The sequence below is a fragment of the Odocoileus virginianus genome, chromosome 15 (assembly GCF_023699985.2).
Source record: "Odocoileus virginianus isolate 20LAN1187 ecotype Illinois chromosome 15, Ovbor_1.2, whole genome shotgun sequence".
Classification (NCBI taxonomy): Eukaryota; Metazoa; Chordata; class Mammalia; order Artiodactyla; family Cervidae; genus Odocoileus; species Odocoileus virginianus.
Window position 1 is genome coordinate 66,162,066 of NC_069688.1, and position 19,515 is coordinate 66,181,580.

Below are 19,515 nucleotides of genomic sequence, written 5' to 3' on the forward strand. Positions count from 1 at the left end.
AGATACTTAAATTCACACATAAGTGATGGAGCTAAGATTCCACCATAGAGTTAGCTGATAAAAGTCAACACCCTCTCTTTTCCCTTCTTTCCTTTTTATATTTAATATATGCAGCATTGTTTTCATTACTTTTTAAAAAGCTACACTTTGTTTCTATTTCCCTGTTAACCCAAGGGCTGTTTATCTCAGAGACAGCTTTTGAAAAATCCATGAAGAAAGGCTTTCTGGGCTTTGGTTTTGTTATTGACTTCCTAGTTTTACTCTAAAATCATTAGAGGATATTGTCTGTATTATTTCTGCCTTATGGAACTTACAGAATTTTTGGTGACTTAATCTATGGTTAATTTGGGCAATGTTCTATGTGGATTTGAAAAGAAAACTATTCTTTATTATCAGGGTACAAAGACCGTGATGTACCCAGACCTCCCTTAACTATGCTGCTTGGGGCTTTAGTACCTTTATTTATCTTCTGTCCAGCGGCCCTGTCTTGGGTTGAGAGGAGTGTGCTGAACTACTCAATATTCGTGTGCTTCTATTTCTTCTCGCTTTTCATGCAGATTTTGCTGTAGAGGTTGCTGCTGTGTGACGATATGCTGAAGACTCTGTTCCTGTGAACTCTGACCTTAAGCATAAAGCAGCCCTTCTTCGTCTTGCTTTGTGCTTTTCAGTCTCACTTTACCCTGTCATATATCAAGTTAAATTGATGCTTTTTTTGTTTGTTTTTGCTGTTAGTTTGCATTTGCTTTGTATAATCTGCCAGCCCTACACCATATTTCTTTTTAAACATTTTTTTGACTGTGCCACATGGCATGCATGATCTTAGTTCCCAGACCAGGCATTGAACCTGCATTTCCTGCACTGGAAGCTTGAAGCCTTAACCACTGAATCACCAAGAAAATCTTGCGAAGTCCATATTTTTGAATGGTATATTATACTCTGCCTAGCACGTGACTTGAGTTTCACAAAGTATTTGTTGCTTTTTTCTTTTCTTCTCTTATTCAACCAGGGTCACCTAGTCTTTTTTTTTTTTTTTCAGTTTTAATGAGGTATAACTGAAAAAATTATAAGATATGTAAAGTTTACATCATGGTGATGTGATACACAGATTTCCTGTGAAAGGTTAATTTACCGTCGGCAGTTTTGGATCTGTTTGGACAAAAATCCCCTCCTGGACCCTCTGGCTTAGCTGGATTCTCATTTGCAGTCACACCCTGCTGGTTCTCACACCCCAGAGGACAGACTTTCCCTCACTATGTAGGAGCCCCTACATACACTTATCAGTGATCAACTTGAAGAGCACCAACATAAAAGTCTAAAAAATGGGAACTATATTCAATATCCTGGGATAAGTCATAATGGAAAAGAATACTAAAAAGAGTGTATATATGTATAATATAACTGAATAACTTTGCTATATAGTAGAAATTAACACAACATTGTAAATCAACTATACTGCAGTAAAATAAACCTTTTGATCTAAAGCCTGATGTCTCTCCAACGATTGTTTAACAGGTAATTAAATGCTTGGGAGAAATGTGGCCACATGTAAGTCCACAGTTGAAAGGAACCCTAGACATTGTCTCAAACCCTCTCCCCAATGCATTAACCACTTCTATGACAGCTAAAGTTTTCTAGTCTCTGTATTTTTCTGGTAATGGTAAACTAACACTGTCACCCATTCTATGGGAACAAGATGAAAGCCCAGTTGTATCATATACTAGTTATGAAGACAGGAACTTATATAAGCCCCGAGCCTCAGTTATCTTTATCTGTAGAATGGGGATGATGACTGAGACTCAGAGGTCTAAGCATGGTTACAGATTCAAGGACTAGGTGGAAAATGTGAAGACCCAGGCAGATAATGAACTGAATCCCTTAAGTGTAAGGTATTAGGACTGATGAGAAGAGCTCTTCTCTTCTCAAAGGAGAGGTCTTTTCTGGGCTCTTACAGATTAGAGCCCTGCCTGCAGCAATGTAGGCCTAAGGATATCACTAGATCTTCTAATTTTTCTAGAAAAGCACAAATCTGGCTTTTTAACATGAAATTTCACAACTAGTCAATGTGGCAACTAATTCACAGATGTCTTTGCAACCCTAGATAGACCATTTAAAAAAACATAACTGTAGGCTAGACACACCAGAAGGCGGGCACTTTGCAGTCTCTGGGCTAAAGTAATTAGCATGCTGCCCGGCACAAGATCAGCAGTGGGTAAGTTATGAATTCATCAGATCTGAAATCTGAGACCTCAGACTCTCGGGAGAAAGGACTTGGTCTGACTGGGTTGGTAAACAAGTCAGGGAAGAGGAAACAGTGCGTAGGACGTCCGCTGCAGCCCAGGGAAGGAGGCAGGAACCCAGCAGGCGAGAGGACAGGGCAGGCGGGCCCCCTGGGAACCGCCCTCCGCGCCTCCTCCATGCCCCTCTCACACCAAGGCCCATCACTGACTGGCCCATCACCCAGCACTGCAGGTACTACTGACCGAGCATACGGCAGCCGGCTGGGGTCGGAAGGTCAGAAGGGCCCGCAGCTTCCTCAGCCTAAGTTCACAAGGCAGAGAACCAAAAAGCTGGGAGGCAAGGAGGCAACTTTCTCCTTGTTTCTATTTCCTTTGGGTTTTCCCCACCAGCAGCCCTGAACCTAGCAAGTACTTCCTCCTCGAGAGGGCCACAGCTGTCCCACAGATGTTATAAATAAGGGCCAGGAGAGCTGTCTATTTTTAGCATCTAAATGTGGATGCAAAGGTCCCCAAGATTCCCCCTTCGCCGGCTCCATTTCCCTCTTTCCTTTCTACACGTCTTTTCTTTCCATTCTAGATGTACATTTTCTGAGCAAAGGAGATGAAGACTTTGGGGGCAAGAGAGATCCCAAATATTTGCTCATCTTGCCTGGTCTCCTTCTGATTGCCATGGATTGGTTTACACATCTAGCCTATGACAAAGAAGTCACCTACAGGCTTTGGGAAACTGCACCGTAGGCTTGGATCCAGACCACTCCGTTTCCTCTCTTGAGAATAAAGAGAGGTTCAGAGAAGGAAACAGCATTGAAGATCCTCTGCCTGAACCTTCCAGGGGCACAGGTGAGGGCAGCAGGGAGGCCTGCATGCTTATTACTGTGCACTCTGCTCAGGCCCTTCACTGGTGTCTGACCCTCTGCGACCCCAAGGCCTGTAGCCCACCAAAGTACATGTCCACGGAGTTCTCCAGGCAAGAATACCGGAGCGGGCTGCCATTCCCTCCTTCAGGGGATCTTCCCTACCCAGGGACTGAACAGTCCCACAGCTCCTGCATGGCAGGCAGATTCTTGACCACTGAGCTACTAGGGAAGCCCATGCTTTGTACCACCGACATCAATAATAGTATTACAGCCTATATTCATGGAAGGCTCCTCTGGGCTAACTACTTCACATGGAGTTCCTTATTCAGTCTTCACAACTCAGGGAAGTAGGATTTCAATTATTTCCATTTTACAGAAGCCAAAACTGAGGCTCAGCGCTTGAGAAACTGGCCCAGCGTCTGGCAGAGGCACACCCAACGAAGAGAGCCTAACACCCAGATTCCTCTCAGGAGAGAGGAGGAGCAAGAGAGAAAGGGGGCGCGCTTGACACACACACGCCGCTGGGTGGGCGCAGCTCCCGCTCCTACCTGCCCTCGGGGTCGGCCAGCGTCAGGCTGCGGGTGACGAAGCACATCCTGAGCGGGATGCTCCTCCGGTCTCGGTGGAAGGACGGCGGCTGCGACGCCAGCGGGTCCGGGGCGCCGGCCCCGAGCCGCGGGGACTCGGGCGGCGGGGTCTCCCAGCCGATCTCGGACACCGGCGAGCCCTTGGTCACGTAGGGGGTGGCCTCGCGCATGTACTTCACTGCAAGCAGAGAGCGGACAGTGAGCCTCGGTCAGCGCGGAGGGTCCCGGCGGGCCGGGGCTTTCGGAGACGCGCAAGACCAGCTCCGCACAGGACCCTCTTACATTCCCCCGATAACAGCTGTCTGTCCCTTAAATTAGGTGCCAACGTGGTTTTCAGAACCCGCCATTAAGGTGACCTGAACTTGAGAAACGACTCTCAGCTTTTTTCGATTATGACAACATCTATCTTTTCTGATTATAAGGTGCATTCTGGGGAAGAGGCGGGAAAACAAATGGAGACTGAGAAAGCGTATCTTAGGCAAAAGAAACACACATTATTCAGTATAGGTGTAGGGTATCTGGTGCCCACACTGACCACCCACATTACCGTTATTCTGTTGGGAAGCAAGGACAATCTTTTCAAAAAACAGTGCTGAGAACATGTATGTAAAGAAATACACAGAAAAACACTTATTCTGTAATGGTAAAAATCTATGATGGCAAAAATATTACTTGTAAGAGCTGAAAACCAGGAACAATCTAAATGTCCAATAAAAGAGAACTTATTAAAGAAATTGGAGTGGGCTGCCATTTCCTTCTCCAAAGACACCTTTACGTTCATTTAAAAATGGGTAGATACAGATGTCTTAATGTGGAAAAGCCTGTAAGATCGACTATCCATTTTTAAAAAAGCTATAGAGAACAGTGCATATACTGTAATCATTTGTGTATACAATCATAGATATATATGCTTTTGTAGCTACTACAATTTAGGGATAGAAATCCAAGAAAATGTTAATGGTAGTTAGCTCTGGGAGTGGATATGAAACTCAAGATGATGGAGAAATAGACTTCTATTATTCATTTATTACTCTTTTATATCATTGTCATGTTTAGCCATTGTGTTTTAAAATTTAAAGAAACAAAATTGCTTAAGAGCTGAGTGGGGCAGACTGAAATTCTGCTCTCTGATATGTTTACTGGATCTGAAGGTGTTACTTGGGGCTTCTCTGGTGGCTCAGATGATAAAGAATCTGCCTGCAATGCAGGAGACGTGGGTTCCATCCCTGGACCAGGAAGATCCCCTGAAGAAGGAAATGGCAACCCACTCCAGTATTCTTGCCTGGAAAATTTCATGGACAGAGGAGCCTGGCGGGCTACAATCCAAAGGGTCGCAAAGGAGTTGGACACGACTGAGGACTAAGCACACATTAAGCTATTATTTGTGGATTCTGAATTTAAGCATTTGGTCCTTAGAGAGCATTCGAGTTGACAAGGCAACTGGATTCTTGAAACATGCAATATAAACTTCCATATCCTTCTTTCTGCCACTCACACAGCCTGGTTCCCTGCTGCCTGGGGCTGCGGGAGGGACCTGGCTAAGTCCCTTAAGGGCATCTGGTATTACAAATGGCAGTGGATTAAAATGGATGGCAAACCCAAGGGGCAATTCCTCCAGATCTTGGGCGATTCAGTTGCACAAACTAGTGGCTTCCCTGTAGGAGACACGGAGTCAGGTTCCTGGAGACTACAGGAAAAACAGTACGTGGTTTCCATACTTAAGAGTAACAAAGTCACAGGGCACTGTCGTGGATACTGTTGTGTGCCAGCAGACCCTTTTCTGCAGGACCTGTATCCTAGCTGCCATGTGTTGCTGAGAACCACTCTGAGCTGCTCTCCCATTCTGGAATACTGCTCTTGGACATCAGAAGTGATCAACCCGAGAGACTACAGGCGCACTGCTCCATCCTCCAGACAGAGGATCTGCTTCTCTGGAACCCCACCTAATACTGCGGCATAAAACAAGGATATAAGCGATGGCATAAAGCAGAATAAGCTATAACAAGAAAAAAGGACCCTGGAAGAACTCATCAGAAAAATGCATCTAGGAGTTTGAGTGACAGGTTAGGTTCACAACAATTTAATAAGCAGACCAAACATACCCAGATGCATGCAATATGGGCATATATTGGGAGATCCAATTGTAGATATTAAAACCAGCCGTTATTAATTTAAGACAGAGGAGATGTCATTTAGCACCAATACATATTTGAAAAGATTTCAGGATTTTCACTGAATATAAATGCAGTTGGGAGAAAACAGCTCCCTGGTTGCTGCAAACCTGTTAGCACAGGTTGCAGACAGAAGAAAGATTATTCACGAACAGTGTATTTTAAGAAATACCATTTAAAAAGGAGCACAGACATACCTATGAACAAAGGCAGAAGATTCAGTGGGACAGGTTAAGCTGTCTAAAAACTGGAATAAATAGACCTCTTCTGATGTTACTGAATTTTTTTTTTATCTCCGAGTATGTTTTTGTAGAAGCTAGAACTCTGCTTAGCTCTGTATATTGTTGAATTATGCTTATTGATAGTGGGAAACTCAAGTGTCACACCCAAGATCGTTTGACGATTCTCCATTGATTGCATTATTACCCTTCTGGCTGGAGGAGGGGGTGAGTGCTGCAGAAGTGGCAATCCAGGGATGCTTCTTGGAGTGGGTGGCATTTGAACTTGACTTTAAAGGGCGGTTAAGTAGAGGTAAGAATAAAAGTCGTTTTATATAATGTGCATGCATGCATGCTCAGTTGCTTCAGTTGTGTCCAACTCTGTGTGACCCCATGGACTGTAGTCGCCAGGATCCTCCATCCATGGGATTCTCCAGACAAGAATACTGGAGTGGGTTGCCATATCCTCCTCCAAGGGATCTTCCCAACACAGGGACTGAACCTGAGTCTCCTGCGTCACTGAGCCACCGGGGAAGCCCTTTTACATAATGTACTCTGATTTACAATTTTTATCACAACTCCATAGAAAAGGAAAATCAGACCTCAGTCTGGAAGGGGGATAAAGAAGGAACATCCATCATACACTTAGTGCCAAGTCTGGAATCAGGGGCCTTCCATAGCTTCCCGCATGTAAGCTTTAAAATGACCATTTAAAGCCTCACTTTATATACAAGAAAATCAGATCTGGAGAAGAAATGGATAAGAGATCTTTCATTTATCAAGTGTCCATGTGCATGCATGCGTGCTTAGTCATGTCCAACTCTTTGTGACCCCATGGACTGTAGCCCACCAGGTCCTCTGTCCATGGGATTCTCCAGGTAAGAATACTGGAGTGGGTTGCCATGCCCTCCTCCAGGGTATCTTCCCAACCCAGGAATCGAACCCAGGTCTCTCGCATTGCAGGCAGATTCTTTACCATCTGAGCCACCAAGTATCTATGTATCCACAAGCAATAAAAGAATACATTTTAAAAGAAAAATACATTACATTGCTATCCATTTCAGACCCTGTTAGAAAGAAACATATGGCTATTCTAATTCTGGGGCCACTAGGAGCTTTACATAGGTTATTCCTTGCAAGACAAATATATTATTTTACACATTAACACACCAATGCTCAGAAATTTAACTTAAGTGGCTAGTGGCTGGTAAAGCTGGGGTTTGATTTCCCAGAGATCATATTCTTCCATGAAATCTGGCCAGCCCACCGAGATGAAGTATTCAAAACGGGCTAACAGGGTTAGTTATTCTTTATTTGGTAGGCACTAGGTACAGCCCTGGTGATCTAGGAGCAAGAGAATGGTAGAACTGAGGGTCAGATTTAGAGAGAACTCCAGAAAAGAGGGGCTTCCAGGTGGCACTGGTGGTAAACAGCCCATCTGCCAACGCAGGTTCAATCCCTGGGTCAGGAAGATCCCCTGGAGGAGGGCACGGCAACCCACTCCAGGTAAGAAAACCCAGTGTTCTTGCCTAGAGAATCCCACGGACAGAGGAGCCTGGTGGACCACAGTCCATAGTGTTGCAGAGCCAGACACGACTGAAGCGACTCAGTAAGCAAGGATGCACCAGGAAAGAGAGACTGGGCACAGCAGAGGGAGAAGATGCTAGATGCTGACCTGCCAGTTACACGACCATCAGCGCTTACTTCCAGAGACACCATGAACACTCAGAATGTTCATACAAGGTGTGAATCATTACAGAAATGTGTGGTTTTGTCCATCATGAGTAGAGGCTGGGGAAGTATAGCAAATCTTAACCTAGAAGAAAAGATTTATCAAGCAGTGTGGTTTAATTCAAGGAGGGTAAAGTGTTACCTAAGACTAGATTTTTTTTTAATTTATGTATTTTTGATTGAAAGGATAATTGCTTTACAGTACTGTGTTGGTTTCTGCCAAACATCAACATGAATCAGCCATAGGTTTACCTGTGTCCCCTCCCACCCCCTCCCACCCCACCCCTCGAGGTTGTTACTGAACCCCAGTTCCTGAGTCATACAGCAAATTCCCGTGGGCTGTCTATCTTGTCTACGGTAATGTAAGTTTCCATGTTACGTTCTCCATACATCCCGCCCTCTCCTTCCTCCCCGCAAGCCGTATCCATGAGTCTGTTCTCTACGTCTGTGTCTCCACTGCTGCAAATAGGTTCATCAGTACTATCTTTCTAGATGCCATATATATACGTTACTATACGATATTTGCTTTTCTCTTTCTGACTTACTTCACTCAGTATAATAGGCTCTAGGTTCATCCACCTCATTAGGACGGACTCAAACGCATTCCTTTTTTATAGCTGAGTAATATTCCATTGTGTATACATACCACAGGTTTCTTAATCATTCACCTGTCAATGGACATCTAGGTTGCTTCCATGTCCTAGCTATTGTAAACAGAGATGCAGTGAACATTGGAGCACATGTACTAAGACTAGATTTGACAGTAATAAGTGTATTAAATAATACCGAGATTTGCTTTTCTTTTACCAAAAGTCTAGGGTGAAACAAAAGGGCTGCCAGGGCAACTCTCAGCTCCCTGAAGTTTTCAGGTCCTCAGGCTTCCTGCTGTACATTATCAACCTGCCATCTAATGACTCAACAGTGCTGCTTGGGTTCCAGCCATCATGACTAAATTCCCATTAGTAGGAAGAAGGAAAAAGTAAAAGACACACTATCCTTCTTCCTTCAGGGTCAGTTTTAAGAAACTGACACATTATCTGCTTACAGCCCATCAGCCAGAATTTAGTCACATGGTCACTTCTAGATAGAAATTTACTCTTAACTCTTGACAGCTCTATGCCAACCTGGCTAGAAGTTAATGAGAAGGGAGGCTACTACTGTGGGATAAGAAAAGGGGGCAATACTTAGCTTTTGCCACAAGGAGACAGCCCTAATCATGCCAGCTTAACACAATTAGATTTTACAAGACATGTGCCAAGTTGTTTCAGCCATGTCTGATTCTCTGCGACCCCATGGACTGCAGCCCGCCAGGCTCCTCTGTCCATGGGATTCTCCAGGCAAGAACATCGGAGCAGGTTGCCATTTCCTCTGCCAGGGGATCTTCCTGACCCAGGGTTTGAACCTGCATCTCAGGTTCCTGCACTGGCAGGCCACTTGTCTACCACTAGTGCCACCTGGGAAGCTATAATTTATGTCTCTTTATAAGACATAAACACAAGTGAATGTATTGGAGCAATCAGTGAAAGAAAGAACAACTAGGTTCCTTGAACCCTGCGAAGTGTTTGCTGTGTACTCACTTGAACCTCACAGCAATCCTGGGATACAGACATTGCAAGCATTCCCATTTAACCAGACTCTGCAATAGAGAGAAAGACAGAGTAAATCATACACCCAAGCTAGAAGGCAGGGAAGTGGCAGATAACATGAGTCAAATCCAGGCAGCCTGGCTCCTGAGTCCCTCCTTTTAACCATGGACTGATACTCTTTCTCACACCTTAAAAAAATTTAATTGGGTGAGAGAGAGTGTGTGTGTGTGTGTGCGTGTGTGTATGTCTGTGTATTTAAGCCAACATTTTTCTGTACTGGGAGAAAACATCCAATTAAGAGGCTACTGCCGGTAACATAAGAGAGCTTGATTTTGTAAGCCTGAACTATTAAATTATGGCATTTCAGTAAGTGCCTTTTAAGACACTGTAATATGTATTTATAATAGAGGGTTTAACCTGGCAGAACTGAGCAGCTAGTGTCTGCATAATTATGCCTCCCTGTGCTCACAGACAGTAATTTTGGGCAAAGAACTGTTGAAATTGGTCAAGAAGCAGCCAGGCCCGGGCTCGGGGCACCTCATAATCAGGACTGATTAATAAACCATGCCCTTTCTAGGCGTGATGAAGTAAAAAATATGGTTGAGCAATTAAAATTTCAGTCTTCTCTTGCAAAAGAGGGGGAAAAGAGAAGTAAGAAGGGGTCCCCAAACCAATAATGCACCAAAGTCACTTTCATTATGTTTCCAGCTTTTCATCTGCAAGGTGGACAGATGTGAAGGTTTCAAAAAAACAGTCAGTAAAGCCCTTGTTTGCGAAGGCCCTGAGTTGCCACAATTAAATCTTTGTTGAGGAGGCCAGCTGACATTTGAAAGGAAAAGCAGACACAGGCTACTAATGAGGAAATGCTTCAGGCAGATCCGATCGACTCCCTACCAGGCTGGTTTCTGAAGAACCAGCAAGTCCCTTTGTTGTGTGCAAGTTTTCCTCTTAAAAATAGCAACAAAACAACAAAAAAGGGATTTCCATATTACAGGAAGGAAAAGAAATATTTCACGACTCTAAGGGAACATGAAATGTACATTTTCCAGTGTGATTAAGGGGGAAAGGGATCAGCTGGAGGCAAGAAACCTCAGTTTTCAGACCTTCGGTGAAAATGGGGGACAAGTTGGTGACAGTGGGGTTTGCTGACGAAAACACAACACACGTGAGGCTTCTCTTAAAGCCATTTCCTGGGTCATTTTAGGGAAGACACAGCGGGAGATCATCAATATTTCCAAAAGAACCAAAAAATGATGAAAGAGGTAGAACAGACTTCTCAGGAACTACAGCTGATCTCTCAGGAGGCCGAGTGGTGAGCGGGAAAGAGAGCTGGCCCTGGGTGTCAGGGACTAGTTCCAGTTCCAGCCCGGTGCTCACCAGCTCTCCAGCCCTGGGCAAGTCATTTCACCTCCCGGGTCTCCTTCTCCTCACCTGCGAGGACTGGGAAATAAGGTTCCTGTCCTTCAAATACCCTATGATTCCTTGGGAAACTGCCTCTTCTGACATTCTTGTTTTTTAAAAGAATATTTCTTATCCTGCTCTTTGTCATCATTGACAAACACCCTGTGAAAATGTGTGCCAAACCCTTTGGCCTTAGGCAGATGTGCCTTCTGACTTTTTACCAAATTCCATGGGCAACTGAGGGGCTTCCCTGATGGCTCGGTGGGTAAAGAATCTGCCTGCCAATGCAGGAGATATAGGGCACAAGAGTTTGACCCTTGGGTCAGGAAGATTCCCTGGAGAAGGAAATGGCAACCCACTCCAGGATTCATGCTTGGAAAAATCCCACGGGCCGAGGAGCCTGGTGGGCCACAGTCCACGGGGCTGCAAAGAGTCAGACACCACTGAGCGACTGAGCATGCATGCACACATGCAAACAGGAGAACCAGGGTGTTAAAGGCTCAAGACATAAAGAAAACTTAGGTTAAACGAGAGACGTTAGAACACAGTAGTGAAGACAAAAAGTCTGGAGTCTGAGGAGTCCAATTCCTGTCTTTTCTATCCCCTAGCTCTTGAGCAAATAACAGTTTCCTCATGTGTTATTTTTCACCTATCTCATAGGACTGTTGTGAGGATTAAATGAGTTAATATAAGTAAAAACTGCTATGGACCTCGGGTAGGAAACACCATAATGGTCAGTTACCGTCATCAGAAGTCAGCCAAAGGACTTCCCTGGTGTCCAGGGGCTGAGACCCCACGCTCCCAACGCGGGGGGCCTGGGTTCCAGCCCTGCTCACAGAACGAGATTCCACACGCCACAGCTAAGACCCAGAGCAGCCAAATAAATAAATTAAAAATTTTAAAAAGAAGTTAACCAAAAAAAGTGGAGATTTATGGCACCTAAATAACCAAGAGTTGTGCCAAACTCACTATGTGCATCTCTGCAGGCTGGGGTCACAATCAGTGAGCACAAATTACGAGGTTACATTTGAGCTCAACATGAGGAAATGCTGTGAAGCAGAGTTCCCTATCGTGAGTGACATTCGAACAGAAACTGGATGAGCTATCTCCCATGTGGCAGCAAAGATTCTTTTACTCTGTGGAGGAACAGCTGCTTCTAAAATCCCTTCAAATCGTCAGGTTTTATGTTCCTTCTGGAATGCAGTTCATGAAGATGCAGAATCTAATGACTCTGATACCGTGAGGGTGGGTCATGGTTGTATACCATGCAAAATCATGCTGTCCATTTCTTTATTACTATATGTTTGTTAGCTCCATAGTAGGTGACAATGGGACAGTTTGTTGAGCTATCTTAGAAGCCTCATTTATAAAATGCGGAACACAGTGCCTTCTTCAGAGGCAATAAAATGCACTAGTTTAATAAGGGCTCTAGAGTCAGAGGAAAGGAAAATTAGTTGCATAGTCATGTCCAACTGTTTGCGAACCCATGGACTGGAGCCCAGCAGGTCCTCTGTCCATGGGATTCTCCAGGCAAGAATACTGGAGTGTGTTGCCATGCCCTCCTCAATGGAATCTTCCAGACCTAGGGATCAAACCTGGGTCTCCTGCAATGCAGGCAGATTCTTTACCAACTGAGCTACTAGGGAAGCCCCAGAGTCAGAGGATCTGAGTTCAAATCTTAAATCTAACTTTCCTTTTCTTTCTACTTTATAAGCTGGGCCTCTTTGAAGAAGGTATGTAACCTCTCTGAACCTCACTTCCTCACCTGATTATAACAAGACCTATCTCAGAATTGTCATGAGGATTAAATAATTTTTTTAAATGTATGCAAAGCCATTAGAACAGTGTCTGGCATACACTCGGCACTGGCATTTAACTGTTCCTGCTATGTTGTTGCTATTATTGTTATGAAATTTAAATGAGAACATGTATTGTAAGAATACCTGTCTACTTTTTAACTGCTGCTGCTGCTAAGTTGCTTCATTCGTGTCCACTCCTAGCGACCCCATGGACTGCAGCCTACCAGGCTCCTCCGTCCATGGGATTTTCTAGGCAAGAGTGCTGGAGTGGGTTGCCATTGCCTTCTCCCTTTTTAACTCTAGGAACCGTCAAAATCATCAGTACTTAGTACATAAAGTATCATTTCATTCATTCATTTACTGCACATCAATTAAATCTGGGGATTGCTACAACATATAATTCAATACATACTCACAATTGGACTAAAGTGTATTCATTAGCTATTAGTAAGTACTTGAGAGAATATGGACTAATGATGTCTACAGACTTGATCTTCCAACAGTTCACTAGTCGGCTCCTCACCATCACCAATAATCATAGTTTTTCTTCCTTGGGAAAATACGGTAACTGTTTTAACAGCTATACCCTAACATCTGAAGACAGGAAGTGAGTAATGGGCAGCAAGGACGTGTGAATGCTCAAGCCCTAATATTGTTTTTAGTCTTTTCCAGACAGAAGACCATGTGTGAACAGGACTTTACGTCACGAGGCAGGAAGGGCTGCGCTCACTTCCTCCTGACAGGTATCTCTGGAAAACAAACTCCTATTATTCCAGGTGTAGCTTGGTAACAACATCCTGCAAGTCAGACTTGGGGCTCGGTAACACGGCAGTTACTTTTCAGTGGCAGAAGCCCAGAGTCACCAAGCTTTTCCAAAGGCAACACATTAAGCGAACAAAATATCATGACCAAGGGCAGACTCAGGCCAGGTCTGAACTTCTTTTTCACCCTCGCCTGGATATGCAGCAGAACTAAAGCAACTACAGAAGCATCTGGAGTAAGGGAGGTGGGGGCGGGGCAGTAGTGTCCATCAGGCTGGATAACATCACAGACTCCTGCCATTTTCACAGTGCTCACCGCTTACAAAACACTGTGTGCGTAACCTCACTTAAGCGTATCATCAACCCCACCAAATGACGCATGAACTCTAATAAGTCCTGTTAGAAGCTGGCTGTGCATTTATTTGCCTGGGATGTCCATGGCCCAGGGGGTAAGAGCTTAACTTTCCCCAACAAACTCCACCCGTTCTCAAGCACACATGTGCATGCATGTCTGCTCAGCTGTGTCTGACTCTCAGTGACCTTATGGACTGTAGCCCACCAGGCTCGTCTATCTTCGGGATTCTCCAGGCAAGAATACTGGAGTGTGTTGCCATTTCCTTCTCCAGGGGATCTTCCCCACTCAGGGACTGAACCTGCGTCTCCTATGTCTCCTGATTTGGCAGGGCACTTCTCAACCACGGAGCCACCTGGGAAGCCTGCCAAGCATACATACATGTACACAAACACAGTTTGTTCAACAGAATTAATGCCTATTGGCCACACTTGATGCGCTGGATTTTTTTTTCCTGCAAGCCAAACTTAGCTTGACTCTGCTTACAGGTCTTTTGGGAGAGGAATCGCCAAGAACTACAAGAACTGATCAGGATGCCAGAGGAGAGGCATGAGCAAGCTTCTTGGATCTGATTGCCAGACCCAGGAGGCTCAGACCTCATAAGCTTTCCTCCAAGCCTCCAGAAGCTCCCCTTGATTCTGAGCAGTCAAGATAGAAGGGCTTGTTTTGTTGCTTGATATGTTTAAAATGGGCTTCCCTGATAGCTCAGTTGGTGAAGAACCCACCTGCAATGCAGGAGACCACGGTTCAATTCCTGGGTCAGAAAGATGCCCTGGAGAAGGGAAAGGCTACCCACTCCAGTATTCTAGCCTGGAGAATTCCATGGACTGTATAGGCCGTGGGGTCACAAAGAGTTGGATACAACTGAGTGACTTTCACTTTTTAGGAAGGCGTGATGGTGAGCATCCACAAACAGATACAACTTTTTATAATAAACAGACTCACGGGAAATTTTAGCAACAAAAAGGTGGGCAAATTTGGGTTCAGAGGGCTTAAATATATCACCTCAAGTAAGAAGCAGACCTGGAATCTGTTCTCTCATGCTCTAAATCTAATATCTAATCTAATAAATCTAATAACCTCAGCTGTGGTAATACAAATTGTCCGAGTGACATGGAGGCATAGGCTAGATGATTGTGACATAATAACTAATGAGTTACAACTGGTGCTGGAAAAATGTATGGGTATTGGGAGGAACTAAATTAATAAACATATTATGCATGATTATATAAAGGAAAAAATCTAAAGGTGGTATAGGAAAGACTAAAAAAATAAAGAGCCTCCTGACACATCTGATGAAATAAAAAGAGGTAACAGAAAGTCAGTATTACAACTAGAAAGGAAAATAACTAGTCACAAAAGAGATTAAAAAGATAAAAAAATAGAACTTTGGGCAGATTTATGATAATGAATTTGAAATCTTAGATGAAATGCACAAATTTCTGGTGGGGGGAACCTTACTAAAATTTACCTAAGTACAAATAGGAAGCATGACTATTCCTATAACTCCTAAAGGAATGGAAGCATTGGTCAATATTCTTCCCACAAAGAAAGCAGAGCTTATTAGTGAATTCTATCAACTTTTCAAAGAACAGATCATATAAATTATTTCAGAAAACAGAGAATGAGACTCCCCAGTTCATTTTATGAAGATTAAAAACACAAAATCAGACAAGAAAAATTTCAGAAATGAAAACTGCCAACCCATTTCATTCATAAATTAAGAGCAAAATTATAAACAAAATATCAGCAAATTAAGCCAAATAATATATTAAAGACAGTACAGCATGGCCAAGTTTGGGTTATTTGAATAATGCAAAATCAGTTACATATTAGAAAATGTATAAATGTCATTCAGTATGTTAGCAGGAAAAAAAGGAGAAAAACATAAGATGACTTCAATGAGAAAAGTAATTTTATACACTAGCAAGCAGTTATAATGAAATAAAAAAGCCTTTTTTAAACCAAAAATAGAAGGTAACCTCCTTAATTTGACAAAAGTATCTATGAAAACAAAAAACAAAAAACACACATACACAAAATAGAACAAAAGGGGAAAAAAAACACTTGACATCAAACATCATAAATGAGGAAATGCTGAAAGCATCTCCCTGAAAATCAGGACCAAAAAACTGACACCCACTATGAATACACTATTCAGTATTATAACTAGAGGCCCCAGGCAATGTTAAAAGACAAGAAGCAATTAAAAGTTTAGGATTGAAAGGTTTATAAAAGGGAGTAAGTGAGAAAGAGAGGAAGAAAAGAAAAGATAAGATATAAGGAAAAGTACTTAGAGCTCATTGTACCTAGATTTCCATTCTAGTTGGGGTCCTAATTTTCTGTGTGGTCATTAAAAATCACGTAACCTCTAATGTTTGCAAGCTTCCTTATCTATGAAATTGGAGCTATCAAATATCTTGGTTAATTAGGTAGACAATGACGCCATTAAATAGAACAGAATATATGTTAAGAAGTGCAGATTTGAGACATAAGCGTAAACTATTTAAGTTTTGAAGATGTAAGGCTTGAGCTGTAGACAGACCATGCATGAACAGGCTAACGGCAGTAGAATTCTGAGTCTGAAGCTCTGGGAAGGGGTGAGAGCTTTACCTTGATCCAGGAGAAGGAGCTAAACACTTACTGAATGGTAACTAAGGGTCCAGAATTTTACATAGATTATGTCTTTTAATTCTCACAACCACCCTGTAAAACAGGTACTCCTACTTTTCACAGTTTACTGATGAGGACACAGAAGTTGAAAAAGTTCCTCTAAGACCTTATACAACCTCATAGTCATGGTGTTTCATGACTCGATCCCCTCAGGCCTGGATCCAATTGCAAAGCCCTTTTGCTTCCCCCGCCCCGTGCTGTGCTAAGCTGCCTTTTGGAACCAGATTTGATGTAGAATCTTCTCTCATTCTCTCTGAGAGCTTGAGCAAATTGCTAAGACTCTCTAGGCCTGAGATTTCCTCTCTTAAAAATGAAGTAACACTAATCACATGGGCCTGTTGTGTTAAAACCAGATGCTATATGCACAAAGTCTGGTACTAAAAAGGTGCCCCATAAATGGTATCTCCCTTTATTCTTTCCAACCAAGGCAAACTCCCAGAAACAGACATGGAAGACTAGGATGCTGGGGCAGAGGGAGCTGGCAGGTATCTAACACCCTAGAGTCATGTCAGGCATTGCAACCTGAGTGATATCGTCTTCTGCTCCAAGTCATCTACATCTTTGCAGACAGCTCAGGGCAAAGCAAAGGGCAAAAGGTAACGGTCAAAACTTAAGGGAACTGGAGAACTGAACAGATGACTTAAACCATTTCCTGTTCTACACAATCTATGTTCTATGATCTAATCTGGGAGCAGGAAAGAAGAGAAAGGAGACTGTGGGTTTTATGAAGGGAAAGCTCAAACTCAGCAACAGGAGGATGACTGGGTTATTCAAGATTCAGTATAGCTTAGATAAAGGCCGACAGACCTCGAGTCAGGACTGTCTGGCTTCTGCTCCTGAGCCCCCGACCAGTGGCTGCACGGAACATCTCCTGACTTCCCTAAACCTCAGTATCTGCAACCCTTAAAGGAGGCTGACACGCGTGTTCACTGTAAGTATTCAGTTAGATCGTGCTGAGCACACGTGCAGAGCGCCCTAGAGAGACAGCTGGTTGCCCTGGAAGGCGCGTCTCCTGCACCGAGAGAAGAATCCACAGCAAAAACCCTCGTGGCTCGCGCCGAGTCAGTCAGCGTCCGACTCTGTGACCCCACGGACGGTAGCCCACCAGGCTCCTCTGTCCACGGGATTCTTCAGGCAAGAACACTGGAGTGGGTTGCCATGCCTCCTCCCGGGGACCTTCCTGACTCAGGGAGTGAACCTGGGTCTCCGCGCTGCAGACAGATTCCTTACTGTCTAAGCCACCGGGAGGCGAAGCTGCCCCCGAGTCCCTCCGAGGCACAGTCCCACCGCCTCCCCGTGCTAGCTTAAGTGCTGCAAAGCTGGAAGTCCTGGCAGTGAGTTACAGCCTGACCATTACTTTCGTCTATTATCCGAGGCATCCAGGCTTCCCTCCAGGCAAATGTGCCAGAGAGACAGGAGTTGCACGTATTATCAGATATCTTGAACCAGAAAGTTTAAAGCATTTCTGCTTTATTTCCTATCAGGTTCCAAATTTTTACCCCTTTTTCTTTTTTTGTTCAACAGATAAGGCTTATCTAAAATATAAGCCTACAACTCAAGCAGGATTTGTGACTTGAGTCTGCTCAAGAGGGCTTTGATTTATAACAATCAAACATTTACAGTTTAATATGCTATCTATAATAATAGAATCAGAACTGGAAAACCAAATTTTGCCACCCAAGCTATACAGTCTGTTTATCATGTCTCAAGAAAAAAGACTCCTTTTTCTTTTTTAAATCCTTGAATAACACTCAAACATTTTTAAAAAGGAATATTGTGCTTTAAGAAAGCCCACGTATATTAAACTATATAATATACTAATTACTTCCAAGAAAACAAGTTCTACAGTCATTTACAAACATTAATACATAGTTCAGTGAATCATTCCCAGAGTTTATGGAATCATAGATTTGTAAGTGAATTATAGTTGGAATTAGTTTTCTCCAAGAATTTAGAAAAATACATGATATTATCCACATGGAGAAAGAAGTACATACAGTAATAAATTGTTTGACAACGCCTGTTGCCAAAATAAGGCTGTCAGGGAGGGAAGCACTGAAACTACTGAATCTTAGCTTCACATATGCATCTCTTTTGTATGATGGTAAATTAACTATGTATCTACTTGGGTAGGTACAGTAGAAACAAACTTTCACATCATAACAGATATAATGACACAGCAAACCTGTGGGTAACACAAGGGCGTTAATTTGTCCTTTACCCATAATGGTGACTAACAATAGCACACATTTATTGATAATTCAGAGACACCTACGCACTACGAATGGTTACCGTGATGCCTCACAACGGCCCACTCCACTGGTGAAGACGGAGCTCAGACAGGATTCCTCGCCCAGCGTCACACGCAGAGTCAGCTGCAGCGGGGGAGCGGGAGCTGGTTCTCCAGCCCTTAGCCCTCACACACGCCGCGGGTCAGCGACACGGGCCCCTCTCTCTCTCTGCTGCTCACTTACGCACTCTCAGAAACCCAACACATTCCCAGAAAGACACGCATCTGAAAACTCACTGACCTCAAAGTGGAGTAATGTAAATATTATCGCTCTTGGAAATTGTTTTAGAAAAACCTGGATATCAGAGTTAGGACCACTGAGTGGAGGCACAGCTCTCTCCTTCCGCTGCGTGACAGCAGAGAGCTCACCTGATTTTCCTAAAGCTCAGCCTCCTCGTCTGTATATACCAACAGAAATAATAATTTTTAAAACCTGCTCCGATCTTAAGTATTATTGCATCATGCAGTGATCTCAGATGAATGCATATGAAGATAGAACATTTCCACCTACAACATTTCCACCTAGAAATTTCCCTCATGCTCCTTTTTAATCAACCCTCCCCACCAACCCCTCCCACCAAGCAACCTGATTTGCTTTTTCTATTATAGAATTGTCTATAAATGGAATCATACAATACGTACAAGTGTGTTTCTGGCTCCTTTGACTCAGGGTAGTACTGTTGAGATTTACCCATGTTATGTGTTAGTCGCTAAGTTTTGTCTGACTCTCTGTGATCCCATGTACTGTAGCCTGCCAGGTTTCTCTGTCCATGGGATTTTTCCAGGCAAAAATATTGGAGTGGGTTGCCATTTCCTTCTGCAACCCATGTTACAGTGTGTAATAATATTTAA

The 19,515-nt window shown here is 43.5% G+C and overlaps 1 protein-coding gene across 1 annotated transcript in view; it reads right to left on the bottom strand.

Moving 5' to 3' along the window:
- Positions 1 to 19,515, bottom strand: part of SNTB1 (syntrophin beta 1) — a 241,787-nt gene that overhangs the window by 133,552 nt on the left and 88,720 nt on the right. The window contains exon 2 of the mRNA XM_070477497.1: positions 3,643 to 3,859. Coding sequence (XP_070333598.1) covers positions 3,643 to 3,859 — 217 coding nt within the window. The remainder of the gene's footprint in view (positions 1 to 3,642; positions 3,860 to 19,515) is intronic.